The following is a 21,596-nucleotide window of genomic DNA, read 5'->3' on the forward strand; positions in this document are numbered from 1 at the left end:
AGCGACGGGAGTCGTGCCTTGGGGTCGACTTGATACGAGCGCGAGCAGGCTAGCGGCGCACCACTTCGGAACTTCTGCGCCGCAATGGGGCTGTGCTCGTGTTGGCTGCGCAACCCGTGCAGCATGCCGACTTTGCTTCTTCACTAAAACCGCCATCGAACCTAGATTGACATTGATCGTTGACACGTGTTTCTTTTTCATGCATTCTCTCTAAAAGACGGCTCTTGCCTGTCATTGTTCACACCCGCGTCCGCCAAGGTCTAAGCGTGGCTTGACTACTCAGGTACCAGTAAGGCCCCACTCATCCCCCATATATTTTTACTCGTCTACCTCAACACTCACAACTGCGACAAGAAGACCTGCTTGTACATCTCCTGCCTCTTGTTCTCAAACGCATCAAAAGCCTTGCCCACAAACCCCACCGGAATCTGGTCCTTGCCCTCCACCAACCCCTTCCAAGCCTCATCCGTAAATTCACTCAGCGGCATGCCGATGTTACCCCCGTCCTTGATATCCGGCTGGTGTTTTGCATCGTGCAACTCCGTCTGCACCGCCGGCGGGAAGATTTCAATCACCTTGATGTTTCCTGGTCCGTTTGCCAGTTGATGGCGGAGAACGAGGATCATGTGATGCAGCGCCGCTTTCGAGGCGCAGTAGTTTGGACAACGCGGCAGGGGCAGGAGCGCCAGTCCAGACGTCGTGTAGATGAGCGACGTTTCCTTGTCCTGCTTCTGAAGAAACGGGATAAAGGCCGTGGTAAGATGCATGTACGACAGGTAGTTTGTCCTAAACTCCATCTCCAGCACATCCAGGTCCACCGTCTCGGGCTTGGAGAAGTCGAATCCGCGCTGGATGCCCGAGTTGAGGAAGACAGAGTCGAGGTCCGGGTGCTTGCTCGTTACATCCTTTACGAAACTTGGAATCTCCTCGAGCTTCGTGATGTCGAATGCGACAGTCGAGACTTTGTCGCTGCCGTGCTTCTTCTGGAATTCGTCGAGCTTCTCTTGTCGTCGGCCGACCACTATGGCGTGTTTGCCGTCTGCTACAATCTTCTCTGCGAGTGCCCACCCAATGCCGGACGTCGCGCCCAGCACAAGGACCTTGTGGTATTTAAGAGACATGCTGTAAGTTTAAATCGAGTGGCCTTTTGCTATGCAGGTATGCAAGATGCATCTGGGAATCAAGCGGTTTTGTAGCGGAGCTCAACTAATCATGGAAACATCATCAATGCCGCTGCCAGGCAATCTTTACCCTGTTTCGATATGCACTACAGACCCCACCATAGCTGGATCTCGGTGTTAACGGACTTTGCAAGGGAAGAGTAAGTGATGCCGTGGTGCGCATCTAGAACGGGTACGTCATGGTGGACATGTGAGTCGGGCGTTCGGCAGTTGCAACGTACCACCTCGCCTTCGGCTTTCTGCATTCTCCGATTCGACAGCGCAAAAACTTAAAACTTTACCTACACGAGTGTGTAGAGTTCACTTCTTAGTCTCCACACGACGTCTATTTAGTTTGGCCTACTTTGAATAGCCATGCATAGATTCCATCGTTCCCGGCGCCCCGTACCTGTGGTCGACCACCTCATCGGTACGAAGGCGCGGTATAACTGCTCTCTCATTCCTCTCGAACCACACATGCCCCTTTCCTCTTACAAACGTTGCCATTGGCTCTTTTTGTCCTTCATTCTCCGCCAGCTCCAGGAAGAACTCTGCATGGCCCGGCCCGGAAATGTGATGCATCGCCTTTCCATCTGGCGTCCGCTCGTCCACATAGTAGAAACGATAGCCCTTCGAAGCAAAGCTAGGAGTAGCGACCAGTGTCTGTATCAGATACCAGGAACTCGATTTTCCAAGTCCGAGCATGAGGAACTCGGGCGTGATCTAAGTTTGTGAGTGAGCTTTCTAAGTCGATGTAAAGACCGATACTCTTACGTGTGTGGGCCCCGAATTACCAGTATAGATAAAAGTCTTCTTCACCTCTTCAGGCAGCTCACCGAAGCCTCTCACTGCTGCTTGGGCAGCGGCGTAGGCGCTCACAGTGTTGATCGCGAGATCCCTTTGAAAATCTTGCAGTGGCGCGGAGACAGGGTTGGACGGTACAGGGCCCAAGGACCAGGAATAGGCTGTTTCGATGTAAGCTATTGGCAGAAAGTCTGTGCAAAAGAAGCCTCCCGCAGGCTGCCTCTTGACCCTCCAGCACCTCGTTCTAATGCGCATCCCTCTGACTGACACCTCGCAAAACCACCGTAAACAGAGAGGCCGACTCACGATTGTAGACCACAACATTAGGGACTCCTAACTCCTGCTTCACTTTCTCAAAGATTGGCTCCATTACGCGGGGGTCGCTAAAATCGGCAGTCAAAACCATATCCGCATACGCTTTGACATTTGGCTTGATTGTGCGAGCCACGGCTGCAATCTTGTATCCTTGGCTCCTAAACAATGCTAATGACGAGGTTCCGACGTTCATTCCTGCACCTAGGAAGAGAAGGATCTTGTGAGCCATAATAGCAAAGAAGTGCGGCAGTATTGTTAGTCAAGACTCCTGGGACAGCTAAATGGAGGAGAAGGTGAACAGGCGGCGAGACGGCGGGCGAGCCAAACATTTAAATGTAGACATCCATGTACATATGGCTTTGAGCTGACAAAGCGGCGCAACGGTATATCCATAGCTTGACTCCGATGCTTCCATGGTCACGTCGCTGCATGCATTCCGATGCTGGAGCTCGAAGCCTTGGCGAAACTGATTCCCTTACACGTACTAGCCTATAATCTAACCGTAGGCGCTACTACTAAGAGCAGCAGCTGAACTTCACCCACACGATTATATGATGAACTAACAGTGTATTTTGCTGCTACTGTCTAGCAAAGCGGGGTATCAAATTATACTACTATTCAAAGCCGTCACATCCGCGCAACCAAATCATCATGCACACAGCAACTTGCGCATAAACGCATTGCCCTGCTCCTCGTCCGCCTCCTTGCTCAGCTGACTATTGGCACGCGAAACATTGACAAACTTTGGCCATGTGTTTGTGAGCACGAGATATTTGATCTCCTTCTCCGCGGCATCAAACACAAGTTCGTTAAAGGCGTCTGGGATGTCAACATCGCCGGCAGACTCATCGCCGTAGAGCTCACCCAACCGGGATACAGCCTTCAAGTTCGCACGCCCGAGCTTATCGAGACTAATAGCATTCGCCTGCATGCGGTAGCTACTCTTGTCATTGATGGGCGAGTCCGATGCATCGTCAGGCAGGACGTTGTCAAACGGTGTAGCATCGCTCGTCGAAGATGATTCTGAACTTCGACGGCGGCCAAAGAGCAGTGTTGCTGTCCTCTCGAAAACGCTATGAAGGCGCTTCATCTCCTTTGATGAGATGTTGATAGGAAATTCAGAAAACTCGAGCGAAATGAAGTGAGCGTAGATGCGCGTGGCAGCGAGGAACTGCTTGCGCCGGTGGTCGGCAATGGATGACTTGGGTGAAAACCAGTGTAGGCGCCAGTCTGAGACGTGGGTAAGGAAACTGACATTCTCGCCTATTGGTAAAAAGTTAGCAATGTCAACTTGCATAAGTGCATGCCAAATACTTACCAGAAAAGTCCTTCAAGGCAGCGAATTGGAGCAGTGGCATGGCGTTGGACCTGAGTGCGTTTTCCAGAGCAGTCATGGTCAAAATATCAGACTTCTGCGAGTCGAATGAGCGGTCGCCGATGCTGACCTCGCCACCAGACTTGAGTGTCGTCGTAGTGGAGAACTCGCTAGGGCTTTTGAAGGGTGCATCGACAGACGCCACATCCAAGTTTGCCGTCGCTTGGCGGGCTTCCCAGTTGGCAATGGCATCAAGAGTCTCTTGACGCAGTTTGTTGCTTCTGAGCACATCGACGATAGGGAACCCGATGCTGCAAACCTCTATAATGCAGAAGCAGACAGCAAACCACACTGGTGGCGGAAAGACAGCGTTCATGGGAGCAAACGCAGGAGTGTAAAGGCCTATGAGCCAGAGCGGGGATGCTGGAAGCCTGAAAGAATTAGCGATGAAGACGGCAGCACAGTAATCATAACATACCCAGAAACACAGCAGATGATGGTTTGAAGACGCCAGCCGTGAACATCGCGAATACCGCGCGACTTGAAAAGAATCCACGGGGCGTATATCCAAGACCAGAACAGCTGCCACACAATTGACAGCCACCACTCCCAACCCTTGCTACAGTTTGCGCGCACCTCCCCGCCAGTACCTTGTACGGTATAGTTAAGGATACCGTAGCCCTCGTGGAACTTTTCCGATGCGAAGAAGACGAAGAGAACGAGGGCGAGCTAGTTTGTGGGTTAGACTATAGTCGCGTGACCAGTATAGAGCTTACGTACCTGAACAGCCATACCAATTCCAATGAAAATTAGTGTACGCTCGATATTGTCCGCTCTCTCTACCCCGTTCATAATCCTCTTCCATCGACTGTTTACAACTTCTTGAGCCTTTTTCTCGTCAATGGGCTCGTGGTCTTTCAAAGAGCTCATGCGAGCGAACTGCTTTTGACGACTAGCGAGGTGCAAGAATTGACTGTTCGAGGCGTGGAACAAACCCATGCCCAATGGAACGGTAATGGACATCTGTTCATGTTAGCATAAAACTCATGTTCATGTCGTCGTGTGGCGTACCATCCAGAATTCAACTGAGCATGAAAAAGCTGCGCCGAACGGGTAGGCTACAGTGCAAAGAGAACCGTATATGTGAAGCACACCGACACCAGCAAACAAAAGTGACAACCTTCGCATCCGGAGAGAAGGGTGCTGGCGATAAGTCCACAGGAAGGTGAGACCAATGATCGTGAGGACATTCCAGACGATGAAAATGGTAATGTAGGTCCATCCGACACCGTCGAGAGCAAGCTGGTAACCCATGATGCCACGTGAAGAAAGTAAGCAAAGGAGTGTGCTGAGTACTGCGGCTTGCTCAGCGAAAGCGGTATCGTGATGAAGGCAAACGGTCTCGACCTTATACGGGCAGATTCAGTCGACAGAAGTTTGCGGAGAGCATTGTCAGTAAGACAATAGGTGAGAAGATTTGCGGCATGGTGCAGGGTACGAAGATCGTTACCTTGTCCCGAAGATTCATCTTGGACGCGGGAGATGTTCAAGGGTGCGCAATGCTGATAGAGTTGACAGTGCTGCACCTGTCAACCAACAATAAGCCGCTAGCGTCCACCGGATCGCAGTGCTAGAGTCGGATGAGGCTGTGTCTGGTGTTGAACCGGTTAGTGCAAGATCTGGCAGCTGGCCATCCCGGCGAAATTGCGGATCCTCATTTCATCGCACGATACGGCAGGGTCATATCCCTTCGCGATGGTGCGTCCTTGCTTTTGCACGTTGGGCATGAAACAAACGCGTGGTTGGTGTATCCCCAGATTGTTTTGTTTTCACCGGAAGGCGATCCTCTCGGAGACATAACACCCTGAAAATCCTCAAAAGATTGGTTCTGCCGACGCGCAGCGAAGGCGCAAAGGCAGATTCCGTTGTCACTCCTTGGTTCTGTACTGCGCGGTCTCGTCGATCTCAGATTTCTCCGAACATGAGTTCGCCGACCTCGTCCCGATTCGACAAGCCAATGCCTCTGGACGGCCTATGCCGCCCTGCCGACAGTGCTTACCATCGTCATGTGTATGACTCGCCGATGGTTAACTGGTTTTGTGTCCTGTATCCGGGTGCGCGGAAGTCCAGGGGGCCATACTTCTCGCTACAAACCTCCTGTTGGTTGGTCCAAGCGTCAGATCATGCCGGATCCGTAGTCGCGTAGACACGTTTTGTCGTAGTTTCTGATGATCATGAAGAATCCCATAGAACGATGCAAGAGCCTACGTCGATTAAGACTGACAGGTGAACTTTTTCAGTAGCCAATATGCGCAGGCGACTGTGGAATGGCCACAGCTGACCTGAACGATCATCATGACAAGCCAATAGTACTCGCTTGAGCACGTAACTAGATTGACCTCCTGTCACCATGCAGGACGGCACTTGGATGAATGCGTGTCCAGTTGACCTTGGTGGAGATACTGCAAAGTGCAATCGGGGCGATAGGATTGGAGAGGCGCCGGACCGTCGGCTCAAACCAGGTATACTGAATGAAGCGAGAAGGATGATGGCTGCACAGTAGCGACATAACGTTCAGATTCCAAGCATTCTCGATCACTTAGCCCAGGCACACGTCAGGGAACATGGGTTGCAAGCCTCAAGATGTGCCAAGTGGTCGAGACTCGTCTGCTCACAGGCGAGCAGCCTCGCGCTCGTGCACCGGGAAGACACGATCGCGGAGAATGTGCATTTGGGAAGGTGCTTTGGCTGTGAACTTTGTGTGGAGATGGCCAGCTGCGTTGTTCTGCTACGCGAGGTCCGATGTTCTTCGGGAGCGTTCATCTTCACAACGATGACTGCCGTGTTGACTTGACAGATACGGTCAAGGCACTCCGCCGTATGTTTTGCGCACTATTATGGCAGTCGACAGGGTTGTATCGTGCATGGTGATGTAGAGCGAACTTTACCACACACCGTCGTCCATCATGTTTACAGAAAGTGCGGGGTAGAAGCGCACAGCTTGACCGGACAGGCAAAAACAGAGTTTCTTGGACATGGCAGCTCGGTGTTTTGGTGTTTCGTTGGGAGAGGGAGATTGGGTACGAGGGCAGAAGATGGGAGGCGGATGTTTCAGATTTTGCATGCATGACGGTTCCCTTGCCCCGCGCCCACATGTGCTATGACTCGTGCTCGATTTCTTTCTCCCCGCAGCCCACTCAGCCATCTTCGCGTCACTGTCCTGCAACGCCCATACCCAAAAATGCCGCCCTCGCCCTGCGCCCTATGCAAGGTGAATCGGGCGCTGATACTCCGACCCAAGGATCATTCCAAGCTGTGCAAGACATGCTTCATATCCGTCTTTGAAACAGAGATTCACCATACTATCACCACAAACTCGCTTTTCCAGCGCGGTGAAAAAGTCGCCATCGGCGCTTCTGGTGGTAAAGACAGCACTGTCCTCGCCTCAGTTCTCAAGACTCTGAATGAGCGCTACGACTATGGTCTTGACCTCATTCTGCTGTCCATCGATGAGGGAATTAAGGGCTACCGAGACGATAGTCTGGAGACGGTGAAGAGAAATGCAGAGCAGTATGAAATGGACTTGACTATTCTGGGGTATGCAGAATTGTATGGATGGACAATGGATCAAGTGGTGGAGCAGGTGGGCAAGAAGGGCAACTGCACATACTGTGGCGTTTTCAGAAGACAAGCACTTGATCGGGGAGCGTCGCGGCTTGGAGTCAAGCATGTGGTGACCGGACACAACGCCGATGACGTCGCCGAGACAGTCCTGATGAACTGTGAGTAAAGTAGTCTTGGCATTTGACTGTCGAGTATGCTGACTGGAATAGTGCTCAGAGGGGACCTCCCACGATTATCGCGCACGACCTCCATCATCACGTCCACCCCATCAGCATCGTGTGATCCTGCCTCGAACACGAATATCAAGCGTAGCAAGCCTCTCAAGTACGCCTACGAGAAGGAGATTGTTCTCTACGCCCACCACAAGAACCTCGACTACTTCAGCACCGAATGCATATACTCGCCCGAAGCTTTCCGCGGCAGCGCACGAGCATTGATCAAGAACCTCGAGAGAGTACGGCCCAGCGCCATCCTGGATGTCGTCAGGAGCGGGGAGGATATGGCAAGGCTTGTGCCTGGTAGCGATGAAGGATGTGGGGGTGCTTGCGCCAGCAGCGTGCCTGTTGCCGAAGAAGAGGAAGGTGGCTGTGGAAGTGCCCAAGGGCGCAGCACAGGTGGCGAGATGGCGAGTGTGGAGGCACAACTTAGGCAGAACGAAGCCGCAGTGGACGGCAACCTCGAGACCGAAATCACTGCCAAGAGCGTCAACGGCAACGGCGCAGTACCACTCACGAACGGAAAGAAAGCCAAGAAAGGCTTCACGCCCAAGAAGACGGCCAAGCAAGTCATGGGCCAGTGCAGCAAGTGTGGATACCTCTCGAGTCAAGAAGTCTGCAAGGCTTGCGTTCTGCTAGAAGGACTTAACAAGGCGCGACCAAAGACCAAGATTGAGGTCGGCTACGAGGTCCAAGACGTAAGTCTGAACAGCGTTCGCGACGAGCTCGAGGCTGCGACTATTGGGTGAGGACGAGGACATAACCTACAGAAGATCCTTCTACGACTGCCCCGCAGTGCGCAAAACACTGCTTGGACCTTGATTCAGGTACCACCCGATTCACGCGCTCCGAGATATTGCGACAAACCCGCACGAGACTCTGCGGCAGGCATATCTATTTGGTATGCTGAGCAATACCGACGTCATGATTGCGGCAGATTCTCTATCCGAACATACCAGAGCGTCCTGGACCACATTTAAAAGAGTGGTCGGCTTGGCATAGCCGTCGTGCGCTGCAAGGCTCGTGGCTGACATGCTCGTGTGACGAGATGCAGGCGTGACCTGTCAGAGCGAGACAACTGTCTCGGTCACATGGGAGTCAACACTCCACTACCCCGCATGGATTATCTCACATACCCTGTTTCACTCGGAGCTGTGACCATAGCTAATTCGCACTACATTGGTGCTGTAGCACCTAGCGGCATAGTGATACGTACCGATCTGACCTTATACCTTGGTACTTTTGTGTTTTAGCATCTCGAAAACTCGACGTATTGGATGTATATTCCTGGGGGATAAGTGCTGAGAGTTAGGTCACATTGTTGTAAAACACAGGAGCCAGAAAGTACTATATCAAGAAAGAATGGCTGCTATTCATGATAGGGAAGTGTAGAGCATCGTCGCAAAACGCCTCCCATGGTATCTCAGCAATCCATCATAGTATCCGTTCACCTCTTTCCAAGAAATATCCGTGAACGCCATGTCTATGCAACGCTTCCAATAAACCCAACACAACATGCAAACGCAACAAGGAAACCTGCCCTAGTCTGTGCAACCCAAGTGTGGCCGGCCCCACTCTGAGCAAGTCGTAAGCCGGATGGACGTCATAATTGAAACTCAAACTCCTTGTCCATCTTCCACGGTCCACTGACTGTGACGGTGCCCTTGCCAGCGTCAAAGTCGCCAGTAGAACCAGCGTTGCTCTGGCCCAGCACGACGACCTGGGCAACGGTGATGCTCTCGCCATCAGCACCGGAGTAGCCGAATGAACCTGTCGCACTGAACTTGCCGCCGTCAAACGAAAAAGAGATTTCGCTGGTGCTAGCCTGTGCAATACTCTCGCCATCATCGAGGTACAAACGTCCAGTCGCCTTGCCACTGGCATCAGGCGCAACGATGACGAGGAAGTCCTGTCCACGCACAGCCTTGGTCGTGTTGGCGCTGTTGACACGTTGTGGGACGATGGAGCCACCACGGATGTGCACGGGAATATCGTTGTAGCCCAAGTTGCTGACAGTGATGTTCTTGCCCTCACCCTCGACCTTTGCGTAGGTCCAGTAGTCGTAAAAGGTGTCCTTGGGCAGGTACAATGTGACAGTGTCAGAGTAGTCGGTCACGACTGGCGAGATCAACAGCGCGTCACCGTAGAACCACTGCAGGTCGATACCAAAGGTGTTGGTGTCCTCTGGGTAAAGGAAGAATACTGGGTTGATCATAGGTGTACCCTCCTTACCCTGGTAGTAAAGACTGGTGTAGATGTAATCGAGGAGCTTGTAACGGGTATCAATAGCCTTCTTTGCAGCTTCAGTGACTACGGGCCACTGGTAGAACTCCTGTTGGGCGGCGTCATTTGACGCGTGGTTACGGTAGAAAGGCTGGAAGGCCCCCATGACAGCCCAGCGAGCGCACATGTACTGGTCTGCTTGGCCGTTGAAACCACAGATGTCAGAGCCGACCATGGGCATCTGATGCATCGAGACGAAGGACAGCATCTGGCGGATAGAAATCCGGTAGTCGTCCCAAGCTGAGAAGTTGTCTCCGAACCAATGTGCTACTTTGCGACCAGATCCGGCAAAAGTAGAACGTGTCAGCACGAAGGGACGGAGCGCAGGACGGCGAGTCAGCATCGATTCGTAGGTCGTTCCCGCCATCATGTGGCCGTACAGGTTGTGCGTGTCATACTGGTAGGTACCGTCATAGTTTGTAGTGTTCAAAGGGATGGTCTGACGAGAAATGTCGCCTAGGTGGCTGTTGATCTTGTACGCGGGCTTGAACCATTCGCGGTCGGGGAAGCCTTTCATGTTGCCGTTGGCAGATTGGCGAGGAGAGACAGACCTTGAGGCGCGAACTTCAAAAACAGGCGCATCACGCTCAGAAAGAGCTTCAAAATCACGAGTCTTGAGCGTGCTTCCTGGTTGGAAAGAAGGCGGGAATCCAGGAATGGGGCGGCCGGTGTTGGGTCGTGGCGGGTTGGCGGGACGTGGTGGAATGTTCTGATCGATCGCTTGCTGGCGGGGGTTGCAGGTGGTAACATCCTGGCAGAAGTTGGAGGCCTCGTTCATGTCGACCCAGAGGCCGTCTAGATCGATACCGTTCTCTGGGTTAAAGTTCGCCTGGATTTCACCAGTCCACCACTCCTGTGTGTTGGGCGCGAACCAATCGGGCCATGCGACTTCACCGGGCCACTGGACGCCAAGCAGATCGGTGCCGTCGGCGCCCTTGAGGAAGACTTCCATATCATGGCCCTTCTGATAAGTGACATACGGGCCGCCGACAGCATGAATACCAGGATCAAGAATCAGAACATAGCGCTGATCACGAGAGTGAAGAGTCTGCACAAGTTCGCGCATCTTAGAGAGAGGGAACCGCTCGCGGTCAGTCGTGAAGTCCTCGCGAAGATACATGTAGTCGATGTCAGTCCACATAACCTCGAGAGGGATTCCAGCAGTTGAATAGTTGCCGACGACCTCAGCGACCATGTTGACGTCCCAGTATCCATACTTGCACTGGTGGAAACCAAGCGTCCAGTACGGGTACATGGCGGAGTGGCCGGCGATGTCAGCGTATTGCTTGGAGACTTCGGCGGGTTTGCTACCAGCCATGAAGTACAGATCGATGACGCCACCAATTGTGTTGTACTCTAGATACTGGTATCCGTCGGCCTTTTTGATCTGAACTTGCATTGGGCTAGAGTTGAGCATGAAGACCCCGTGGGTACCCTTGTCACCGCGGTGGTCGAAGTAGACGGGGTGCGATCCATACAAGTTAGCATTCCTGGGGATGTTGGGTGACTCCGCGTTCAGCAAGACACGCTCGTAGTTGTCTGTGGCGAAGCGGAATGCGTCGCTGTGCTCACCAAGGCCGTAGAGGTTGGGGTTGTCGGGCAGCTTAGTGCGCAGGCGAACATACTGCTTCTCGAAGACCAGGGGTACAGTACCAGTGTCGAATAGAACCTCGCCATTATCCCTGCGCTTCACAGCGAAGGAGAATGGGCTCTCAACGATACCAAATTCAAGTGCTGCACTTCCAGTGGACGCCTTCTCGTGCTTGGGACGGGGAAACACCTCCTCCTGTACCTGGTAGACTTGTTCACCAGCGTCGTAAATCTTGACATGAAGACGGTCATCTGTCGCATTCAGTAAAGGTATCAAGTCAAGGTGAGAGAGAGTGTTGACTTACTAGTCTGGTACTCCACGAGCAACTTCAAGTCCTTGATGTCGTCACTGTAAGCGTTGCACGCCGCGCCAGAAAGAGTAAGGTCAGCGGTCAACCCTGACTCGCTTTCAACGACGTTGGAAGCTGTGTATCCAGGGCAGGCGTCGACAGCAGCGCGGCGGTTCAGGATGCTCGTGATATCGGCAGCTTGCAGCGCTATAGGAATCGCGTGGGTGAGGCTCGAGCAGGCCAGAAGCCCGAGCATGAAGATACCGACCATTTTGTTAAGTTGTCAATGTTATCCAAAGACTAAGGGGCGGTCGTTGGAAAGAGGAGAAGAGCAAAGGCTCGTTTACTCCAGAATATATACGTTGAGGAAGGCGTGCAATGGAAGGGCCCCTGCACACATTCACGATGTCGGTAGGCAGCCGTAGCCAAGGTCAAGTCTGAGACTCACAGTATCCGCTTGACCCACAATCCTGCTCTTTCCGGTCTGCCTTGTTCGGCCACCTGACACATATCCGGGGAAAACGCTCAGAACTAAAGCGCAATGACGCAGTGGACAGTAACAATATTTCACCCTCGGTGTGAATGTGGGGAATAACAGTTGTCATACAGCAGACCGGTCTCGAAGGCGTACCTGCAGGATTGGCCCATATATAATGCAGCGATGCCATACTCCCGCCGACAGTTGTACACCGGCGCGTACTCGATACACAAAAGCATGTTGTTGTTTGGATACTAGCATGTCGCTAGGAAATTAAGGATCAACAGGTCCTGTCCAATACCGAAAAGGTGGCAGCCCTACCTAAAACCTTGGGGTAGTGCTACATGGGCGAGTCCCCATCCCGGAGTGCATCGCCAAACTTTCCACTACGTGCACACATGCCTGCCAATAGATGCGCGTTTGACAAGCAACGATCCCGGATGCGATCGTCATAAGTGCTGGCGTCTTGGCTTAGTAGAATGTACCCGTGACGGCCCAACCCGCCCTTGTATACAACAACAGGAAGGACGCAAGAGAATTGCTCACGAAGAAAGTGTCGCGAGGCCCGTAGTTCAGGCATCTGAGATGCCTGCGTGACGTCTGGGAGTCGTTGTCGCATCAGTCGCTCGGTTCGCGTGGACTGCGGGGATGCCGCTTTCGTGCCGAGCCTTTTAGCGTGATGTCTATTACCGTGTCACCTGGACTTGAAGTCGGAGTGATAGCATTTTGACCTTCCATCGGTGAGCATCAGTGTGGCTGCAGTCTCCCTCAGTCTTTTACACTCTTCAACTAACGGTGTACACCGCCATGCAGAAGGCTTGAAGTTACATACCATCGCAACGCTCCTGTGATTGCCCAGGTGGATACCCCATCCGACTCCCGAGGTCCCGACTTAACGAGGCAGCATGTCACCCAGCCATAGAAAAAATGGGGTCGGCTATGACCTAGCTATATTAGGTAATTTTGATCTTAAAAAAGGTCTATACGCACGCTAGTATAGCCTAGTACAGATTACATAATATACTAAACATGTTCTAAATATCTCTATAAGTTCTTTTTTTCTTAATATCTCTATTGTCAGAACGCAGCCCCGCACCACTACGCTATATAACCAAAAAGGTACGTATAATCAGTGAACTACTGATTATGGTGCGGGATAGTATATATCGTCAGCTAGGCCTGACATCTATCTAAAAAAAGATTTTTTATATTTGAAGATAGATAATACTAGTATTATCTATTATATCTTTATTCTTATAAAATATAACAGATATAGATAAGAATAAAGATAAATATTTCTAAACATGTTTGAAATATGGTTAAAATATGTTAGGCGCTAGTCCTAATAAATTTAGCATGGCCGACCCTATTTTTTCATGGCCGGGTGACATGCATCCTGCGACTTAACCGCTTCTTTTTCGACACCGTCACTATGAGATCGTTTTATTGGAACCTAACCCAATTATTAGCTCTTCATCTCGCAAGAAGACATGCTTGCAGAAGAGTCTCCAATGTCACGGAAATGCGGCACAGGGAAGACCTAATGAGAGCTCAAGCGTACCTAGAGGGTTTTCCTTGTAGAACAAACCTAAAGCCGGTTGCATCCTTGTCTACCTAGGTACAACCGTGCGCCTCGGACGGCATAGCACCGCTTGGGCGTTAGGTATATTACTATACACGCTCCAAGGCTCTTCCTCCCGCATCCTGCTCAACCACCGATCCAACACTGACATGCTGCCGTCTTCACAAGTGCTGTCATTTGCCATGCAACGTCAAATCTTCGCTTGTGAGTTTATGGTGTTGACCTCCGTCTTGCTGATACGAACTCTATTAGTTGCTGAGTGTTGGAAAAGCTCATGTGAGCAGATATACTGACTGTGATTCATCTGCCAATGCAGTCTTCGGCCCTGCTATTCCATCTGTTCCAACCTCTGAACTTGCAGCTACGGCCAGAGATATCGGACCCGCACGTTGCCAGGGTAGTACCGGGGGAGTAAGTGGACCTCTGGGAACACCTAGACGATACTCGACATACGAGGGGGCAGCTTTGACTTACCGTCAGCAACGCTCTACTCATTACGGGTCGTGAAACAATCCAATCATGCGAAGATTGCGTCTACTTACCGATGCCTCTGCATTGCGAGCAATACCTCTGTTTAAACTCATATGGTATATGCACTCATCCATGGATTCATTATGAGGCGCATTGACCGAGCTGTTCTATGGAAAAATCACTAGATACAATCAGTACCGAGAAGGCATGCGCGAACGATACCTTATGCACTTACTGGTTGGAGTAATTAATTGTGTTGACGGCCTACGATGGCGCAGTTCCCTCCAGTCCGTAAAGTTCGATTGATACAACGGGAAGTATCATTCCATGAACTACGCCCTTATCGACTGTCACGCAACCCCGCAGCCAACAGTAAAAGATGAGGTAGATGAAAGAATGAGGGGAGGACAAAACACAAACGGCTGCGCGTTCAATATATGGCAGTTGAGATATCGTGCTAGCAAGGCTGGTGCAAATGCTCCCCAACGTCATGCAATCGTTTATTGGTTGCTGCCATCTGAGGTTTGCGTAAAACCTGACAAGGCCGATACATGGTAGCTCGTCTGAGACCAGTATGGTCCTTCGCCCCGCAACTCGATCCGTTGTACAGTGACCGACAGATATGCAGGGAACAAATGGCCTGAAAGTCTTTCCAAGTCAGGTAGAGAAACTGCAGTATTCAACGAGAGCTCTACCATAGACATCTTCCAGTCGAGCTCCAGGTGCTGTGGATCGCGCATACCATCAGCTATGCTTGTCCATGAATATGATCGCCCATAGCCCTGGGTCTACTTACACCGTGTTGTAGAAACCCAGAAGGAAATTCACTTTACCTCCACTCAATCATCATATCACGATTGCTCATTATCCCTTTCATACTTCCAAGCTTGACCAAAAAGCGATGCGTGAAGAACAGACGAGGTGTTTTGTGGTAGCGCGTGAAGCGCGATGGATCGAGTAGAGGCAGCCGGGGCTACATGACGTGTACGCTGGTTTTAGCGGCTGATTCAGATCAGCCGTGTAGCCGAGTCCATTGGACCACCAAGCAGCAACTGCAGTACAGACGCGTACCTACTATCCACGAACTCATCTCACTACATTCGAAAGCTCCTCGCATAATCAATACGCGTTTGGTAGTGTAGCAATTCTAGAACACGCAGATTAGTAACCGATAGATACAACACAAGCCGATACGATACGACATGACACGACACGCGACGCGACGCGTCCTCTACAACCTCAGCGCGAGAATCATGTACCCTGTTTCGAAACGTCGCGCCGCTACTAGCAATAATCGTTAAGGGCCACAACACAGCTAGAGACAACATTGCGCTATGAGGTGAAGGCCAGGATACTTTGAGGCACACAATCAATTTGGCAGGCGTCCTAGGCTAAGTCTGAAAATGCAGGGCAGACTAAGCCCAAGATGTACTGGAAGACGGAGACTCCATACGTTCCCAAACAAAGTGTGTGTGTAGCGAGACTCCATGCACATGGGATTTATCCCTGACTATCTTCACTATTGGAAAGATCCAACCCGGTATACAATCCTTTAGTCCAGATCCTTATCGCCATGGTCAGTGCGTGGGGATGATTTGAGGAAGGACTAGTATACACGGTGATAGAGTATGGCCATATTTTTGGCTATACCACTGGGCCTATGGACGTCACCGTTTCACTCATAGAGGGCAGCTTGAGATAACTTCGTCTTGCAGTGTCAATTCCGATAACAGTGGTGACAGGCTCGAGTCGACGATATGATTGGTCAGTAGGTATGCAGGATTGCATTGATCTGACAAACCAAGACCACCATGTATCGTTATTACCTTAACCGGCACTAGTACCTTGTTGCTGTTGCGCCACCCCATGTCGTAATACAGGTGGCCTCAGAGCTGCGGTCATTTTTGTCCGTTGCCGTGTCTCACTGCGCTGAGAATTGTAAGCAAGTCGCTTAGTGAATTGGTCATCAACCGCCTATTCGTACAACACCACCAAGAGTTGCATCACTGCAATTGTACAGTGGAGAAGTATAAAATGCTCAATCTCGGTCCATTTTGTGGTTCAGACATCATCGGCCCTTTCTACATTCCTCATCTTTGAACATCTCAGCTGCCCCTACCATGGCTTCAACCATCGTTCTTATCACTGGTGCCAACCGTGGCCTTGGCCTGGGCTTGTTGCAGAGATACCTCGCTCAACCAAACCACACCGTCATCGCTGGGAACCGTAACCCTGCGCACCCTTCGTCACAAGCACTAGCTAAGTTGCCCAAGGGTGAGGGCAGCAAGCTCATCGTTGTCAAGATTGACGCTTCGGTCGAAGAGGACGCCTCAACAGCCATCAAGGAGTTACAAGACCATCACGGCATTGACCACCTCGACATCGTCATCGCCAATGCAGGTGTCGCATACGTATTTCCGCTTGTAGCGGATCTGAAGCTTGAGGACCTTCGCGGTCACTTGGGGCCGAACGTTTTTGGCTTTCTCACTCTCTACCAGGCCACACGGCCCCTGCTTCAAAAGTCGCAGAAAGAGCCCATATTTGCACCCGTTGGATCAACTGCTGGGTACCTTGTGTGCGTCTTTCCTCTTAATCTCTCGCCGTATGTTGATTGTGTAAGCTGATTGCGAGCAGCAACCAACTCCCAATCCAGAACGCGGCTTATGCTCCTACAAAAGCGATGGTGCACTGGTACACGATCCGCATCAACAGCGAGGATCCCTGGCTAAACGCTTTCGTCCTTGACCCTGGCTGGGCGCAGACCGATATGGGTAACGGAGCGGCACATCTGTACGGCCTTGAGCAAGCGGAAATAACTGTCGATACATCTTGCGATGGCATGATCAAGGTCATCAGCGAATCGACCAAGGAAAAGGATGGGGGCAAGATGATTGGCTGGGACGGTGGTGTCAGGGGTTGGTAGTAGAGACATGTAGCTTCGATAGCCTTTCCGTTGGACGGGAGACAAACACCTCGTTAGCTATGACACATAACCCTGACATCAATGGATACTCTGAAGGTAGTCAATTGAATTTTATGCCTACGCTGAGCATACAATGGATACCATAGACTACCACCTGAGGTGCTGGAGATATGGCAATGTTGAGCACAATGTTGCTCGCCATGTCGAACTGCCTGATCCCCTCACTTGTACTCCTTACACTTCTCCAGACTCTTACTCACAACTCCCTCAAGAACTCTCCGCGCCTCAGCAACCAGCTCATGCAGCTCTTTGCGGAACTGCTGGCCCTCAGGAGTGTCCTGTTCTTTCCTGTTCTTCTGACGCTGGAATGCGACGCGGATTGTTTTGAGCATTTCGACCACTTCCTTGCGCAGCTTGTCGCACACGTTTTTCATGAGTTTCTCTACATCCTCTTGAACTCGTTCGGCAATCGCAGCGAAAGGGCCGTCAGGACAAATGATCTTATCTTCGAGGTAAGTGTGGCGGACATCTTTTAGCTTTTTTCCTGAAAGCGTATGTTAGTGGATGCATAATAGTGTATGAGAGTGCATGTCGTTACCTTTGCCAGGCTTCTCCTGGAGGGCGGCTTCATAGATATTATCCATTGCTTCGTAGAAGTAACTTTTTTCTCCGGATTTTATGGCCTTCTGTTGTATATCGATCAGTCCTTGGCGAAGTTCTTTCGTTGCGTTTTCAACCTTGAGAGTGATGTCATTCTCATAGCCGACAAGGTTCTTGCCGAAGCACAGCTGATAAGCATCACCAGCCAAAGCCTGAGGGTCATCTAAGACATGTGTCAGTACAGACAAAGGATCATGAATTATTGGTGAGCCTACCTTTCAGTTGCTTATTTAACCCATTGATGCCAGTTTTGATCGCTTGTGCCGCCTGGGCCTTGAACGCTGCAGGTGCGGTATCGAGCGCATTCCGGAACGCAGCCTCCATCGCAATCTTTGCAGGCGCCAACAGGAAAGCATTCAGATCATGGTGGATCTTCAACTTTTTCTGATGATAGGTGCCTAGATCTGATTAGTGAATGATTCAGTATTTCCAAACTCGGATCACACTTACCCCTCTTGTTCACCAACGCCTTATGCGAGGCCGCATTCATCGTGGCCAGTTCTTTGAGCTTTTTCTCGGCATTTCGGTTGAACCTATCTTGCAGTTCGGGGCTTGAGAGTGCGCACGTAAGTTCCTTGGGAAATGTCTTGCCCCATTTCTTCGTAACATTGCGAACCCGTGCCTGAAAGTCCCGTATAGCCTTATCGATAATCTTGGTGACATGCTCTATCCTGGCTTCGGTGCTTTTACTGCAGCTCATCTGGACAATGTTCAACAACATTGGTACTTTGAAGAGCACAAAGTGTTCCAGAACAGCGATCCGACCTTGTGAGGGTATTCCCGCAATGTAGTTGCATACAGCTGGGATCTGAGTATCCTCGAGCTTCATCGTGGGGGCCTTCTCCAGGTTGTTTGCGTTGTAGCCGCGTCGATGCCGCATATACATTCGGTTGGAGACACAGAACGACGCTGCGCCTGCATCATCGCCAGTGTTGTGACTGTACATGCGACTCATGCCCGCGGCTACAGACCTGTTGCGACATGTGATGCGTACATCTCTACGCCTGATGGAATTAGCTTGGTCAAGTTCCAACGTAGTGTAGGACTTACTCTTTCTCCAGAGAAGCTATGAGTGGCATTGTAGCCTTCTTGCGGCCCGCTAGAACCTTGTTCGCTGCCTTGAGGGCGTCGTGCTGGCTACGTTGCTCTGCAGTAGCACCTCCAGAACTAACAGTGTCCTTGAGTCGCTTCATAACATGTTTGTTGGCCTCAATCTCGTTTTCGATAGCTTGTAGTTCGCTGGTACGGTCTGCGAGCTTCTCCTCGATAGGCGCAAGTTTCTCCTCTGCGACAAGATCTAGCTGAAGCGTACTACCGCCATCGTCATTCAGTTCCTACAAAGGTATAAAGTAAGCATGGATACAACGAACAATATATGAGGTGCACTTACATCGGATCTAGTCGCTAACAGGATAACACTGCCATGGTGCCGCCTGCCATGTGCATCGAGATAATGCTGCCGAAACGACTGATCGCTCGTCGCACGCTTGATATCCACCACTACAATGGTCATCTCACATTGCTGGAGATATGCGGTAGCAGCAGTGACGCGATAAATGTTGATGTCTTTCGTGCCAGGAACGTCCGCCAAGCAGTTACCATCTTGTAACAGTGGGCTATCGACATAGTATCTGTGATTAGTGTCAGCAGCGTAACTTGCACAAGGAAAATGCCGATCTTTACCGTATAATCTCGACGAATGGCCACGGACTGAACGGAAGTATCTTCCCTTTGTAGCGCGCGTTGGAGGCTCGCATCCGGAATGGTCGAAGTTGCTCACGCATATCGTTATGCGTACTGGACTTGAAGGCAACTGACAGCTCTCCATCTGACACGAACTGACTGTGTATTTCAACTGTCCACTGCAGGAACTTCTTCAGCGCCGGGTGGCCTTCCAGAATTTTACCGGAACACATAAAGTCCTCGACAGATTCTGGAGCAACGCGGAAAGCGAAGAGATGCTCCAAGCACTCCAATGCAGCATCTTTGCGCGCTCGTTCGTCGTCGTCGACACTGTCGTCGTCTTCCATAAGCTTCTGGTTAGTAGTAAACCACACTTTGAACCAGTTCGTAACTAGGTCATGAGTGCAATATTCAAGGCAATAGAACTGAACTTCAGCTTGCACTGCGCCAATGTTTGTGGATAGAGTCTTCTGCCGAAACTCCGTAACGACGTTCGTACATGCTGCACCATTGTCACCCTATTGGTTCGCGTTAGTGGAAGTCGCGCATGTTCTAATGTGCAGCAAACTCACTTCTGGTGTCAGATCTTCACCAAGGAGAGCGTTCGTTGTAGCGGACTTTCCAGTGCCAGTGTCTCCAGTCACGGCGATCCGGATCTCCGTCTGGTACGGGATACCGCGATTCTTGAGAATTTCATTCCAGAGGTAAGTAACCTCATCGCCAGATACTCCACGGTTCTCGACATCCTTCAAAAAGTCTATCAAGACACGCAATACAGCTTGGGTATCCTCCTCGGCTCGTTTGAAGCCGGGGTGGTACATTGGTAACTTTGGACGACGCTGTTGAGCTGGGTCATAGGGGGGTACTTCTGACGGATCTTTCTCGTCATCGCTGTCTTCATCTTCGCTGTCAGAGAGGGTGTCGGAGACTGACAAACATTAGTATGATTCGCATAAGGTGAGAGGTACGTACGCTTCCGCTTTGCGGGTACGGCTGACTCTGCACCTCCGGAACTCCAGCTACGGATAGCAAGATTAGCATTAGTTTCGATGTCTCGGAGACGCTGCATGTATGTCGAAGTGCTGCGAGTATCTGGAGTAGAAGCTTTCTCCGTGATTGGAGAGGAGGATGGGATCATCTTAGTGACGGGTACGGATTGTGCTGGGCATCGCGGCTCGAGAACAGGACTCTGTGTGCCCTCAGGGGTCTGTTGCTGTAGGGCCTCCATTTGAGCGGTAGAACTGGAGCAATCAACGCTACTCGTTGTGAGCGGAAGTAGAAGAGTTGAGAGAAGAAAGGATGGAGAGTGGAAGGAGTGGAGAAGAACGCTCAGGGTGGCCTATAATGGCCTATACTGGCACAGCCTGTCGCATTTAGGTGAGAGAGCGGGTCCGAGATCGAAGTCACCTCGTCTTCGGCAAAGGTAAGAGAGAGCAATAGCCTGTTCCGATATCAAACTTGTCGTTCATGGTAGACCGAAAGTATTATATGGTCCAACTGAAGATTGCAACATGTAGCTTCCTACAGACGGTCTTGCTACCAAGAGATACTACACCATGAAGGTATACAAGATGTCGTGTCTTGTGATATGTTGGTGTAAAAGGCTCCGTACACCTTCAACATGTGGTACAGATTTGTTGCCCTCCAACAAATATGGGCTCCTGTACGAGCATATCCGCGTGAGGGTATCCGTTTAGTGGTTTTCAAACGAGGTTATCGCCGCTGCATCATATCTGGCCGACAATTCAGTTTGAGGTGAAGCCATGGCTCGTTGCGAGCTCCGCTTTTACCTCACCGCTCGCTCGATCTGGAAAAATCACTATGACAACGATATGCGAAAAGAAAGAAGACCAATGCCGCCAAGAAGTAGCTTGTGCATGAGGTTGTATTGCGACAGTCGCTGGATTTGTGCTTCGGCGTGCAGTGTGATTGTCATGGCCTTGGTTGTGTTTCGCCGACGGTCAATGCAAGACGCAGCGATATAACGTCTATGACCAAAGGGTAGTGGATGGTAAGGCGACAATGCAGGTCGGCACGGTTGTCTCCGACCTCTGTTCTTACCAGCCACAGGGCACCAACTGACGCTCCGGACTTTGCCATTTAGCTCTCTCCAACTCTTTGTTCGGTTTTTTCGACGACTTGCGGAGTGTCGTGTGCCGCCATGGTAATTCCACAATTGCGATACGCGTCAGCGCCAAGAAGA

The 21,596-nt window shown here is 51.1% G+C and overlaps 6 protein-coding genes across 6 annotated transcripts; 2 read left to right on the forward strand and 4 right to left on the reverse strand.

Moving 5' to 3' along the window:
- Positions 1-338: 338 nt before the first annotated feature.
- On the reverse strand, positions 339-2,508 carry ACET3X_003572 (uncharacterized protein; the record flags this gene model as incomplete). Its single annotated transcript, XM_069448862.1, has 4 exons — positions 339-1,100; positions 1,656-1,883; positions 1,935-2,125; positions 2,271-2,508. 4 exons carry the CDS (start codon positions 2,506-2,508, stop codon positions 339-341), a joined length of 1,419 nt encoding a protein of 472 aa, XP_069310119.1.
- Positions 2,509-2,928: 420 nt separating this feature from the next.
- ACET3X_003573 (uncharacterized protein) lies at positions 2,929-4,908 on the reverse strand (the record flags this gene model as incomplete). Its single annotated transcript, XM_069448863.1, has 5 exons — positions 2,929-3,542; positions 3,598-4,025; positions 4,073-4,323; positions 4,375-4,617; positions 4,666-4,908. The coding sequence occupies 5 exons, from the start codon at positions 4,906-4,908 to the stop codon at positions 2,929-2,931; spliced, it is 1,779 nt and encodes a 592-aa protein (XP_069310120.1).
- A 1,909-nt stretch (positions 4,909-6,817) lies between these two features.
- ACET3X_003574 (uncharacterized protein) lies at positions 6,818-8,861 on the forward strand. The gene is made up of 2 exons (XM_069448864.1): positions 6,818-7,376; positions 7,428-8,861. The coding sequence occupies exons 1-2, from the start codon at positions 6,836-6,838 to the stop codon at positions 8,180-8,182; spliced, it is 1,296 nt and encodes a 431-aa protein (XP_069310121.1). The 5' UTR covers positions 6,818-6,835; the 3' UTR covers positions 8,183-8,861.
- A 175-nt stretch (positions 8,862-9,036) lies between these two features.
- Positions 9,037-11,867, reverse strand: ACET3X_003575 (uncharacterized protein; the record flags this gene model as incomplete). The annotated part of the gene is made up of 2 exons (XM_069448865.1): positions 9,037-11,558; positions 11,612-11,867. 2 exons carry the CDS (start codon positions 11,865-11,867, stop codon positions 9,037-9,039), a joined length of 2,778 nt encoding a protein of 925 aa, XP_069310122.1.
- A 4,380-nt stretch (positions 11,868-16,247) lies between these two features.
- On the forward strand, positions 16,248-17,050 carry ACET3X_003576 (uncharacterized protein; the record flags this gene model as incomplete). The annotated part of the gene is made up of 2 exons (XM_069448866.1): positions 16,248-16,702; positions 16,762-17,050. The coding sequence occupies 2 exons, from the start codon at positions 16,248-16,250 to the stop codon at positions 17,048-17,050; spliced, it is 744 nt and encodes a 247-aa protein (XP_069310123.1).
- A 221-nt stretch (positions 17,051-17,271) lies between these two features.
- ACET3X_003577 (uncharacterized protein) lies at positions 17,272-20,621 on the reverse strand (the record flags this gene model as incomplete). The annotated part of the gene is made up of 10 exons (XM_069448867.1): positions 17,272-17,594; positions 17,649-17,873; positions 17,926-18,108; positions 18,161-18,410; positions 18,450-18,714; positions 18,761-19,044; positions 19,101-19,232; positions 19,408-19,911; positions 19,966-20,321; positions 20,366-20,621. 10 exons carry the CDS (start codon positions 20,619-20,621, stop codon positions 17,272-17,274), a joined length of 2,778 nt encoding a protein of 925 aa, XP_069310124.1.
- Positions 20,622-21,596: the final 975 nt, after the last annotated feature.

This window comes from Alternaria dauci, chromosome 2, assembly GCF_042100115.1.
Source record: "Alternaria dauci strain A2016 chromosome 2, whole genome shotgun sequence".
NCBI classification, from domain to species: Eukaryota; Fungi; Ascomycota; class Dothideomycetes; order Pleosporales; family Pleosporaceae; genus Alternaria; species Alternaria dauci.

Coding starts and splice junctions, on each gene's coding strand:
- ACET3X_003574 (XM_069448864.1), top strand. CDS start 6,836: ATGCCGCCCTCGCCCTGCGCCCTATGCAAGGTGAATCGGGCGCTGATA. Junction 7,377..7,427: donor CGAGACAGTCCTGATGAACT/GTGAGTAAAGTA, acceptor TGACTGGAATAG/TGCTCAGAGGGGACCTCCCA.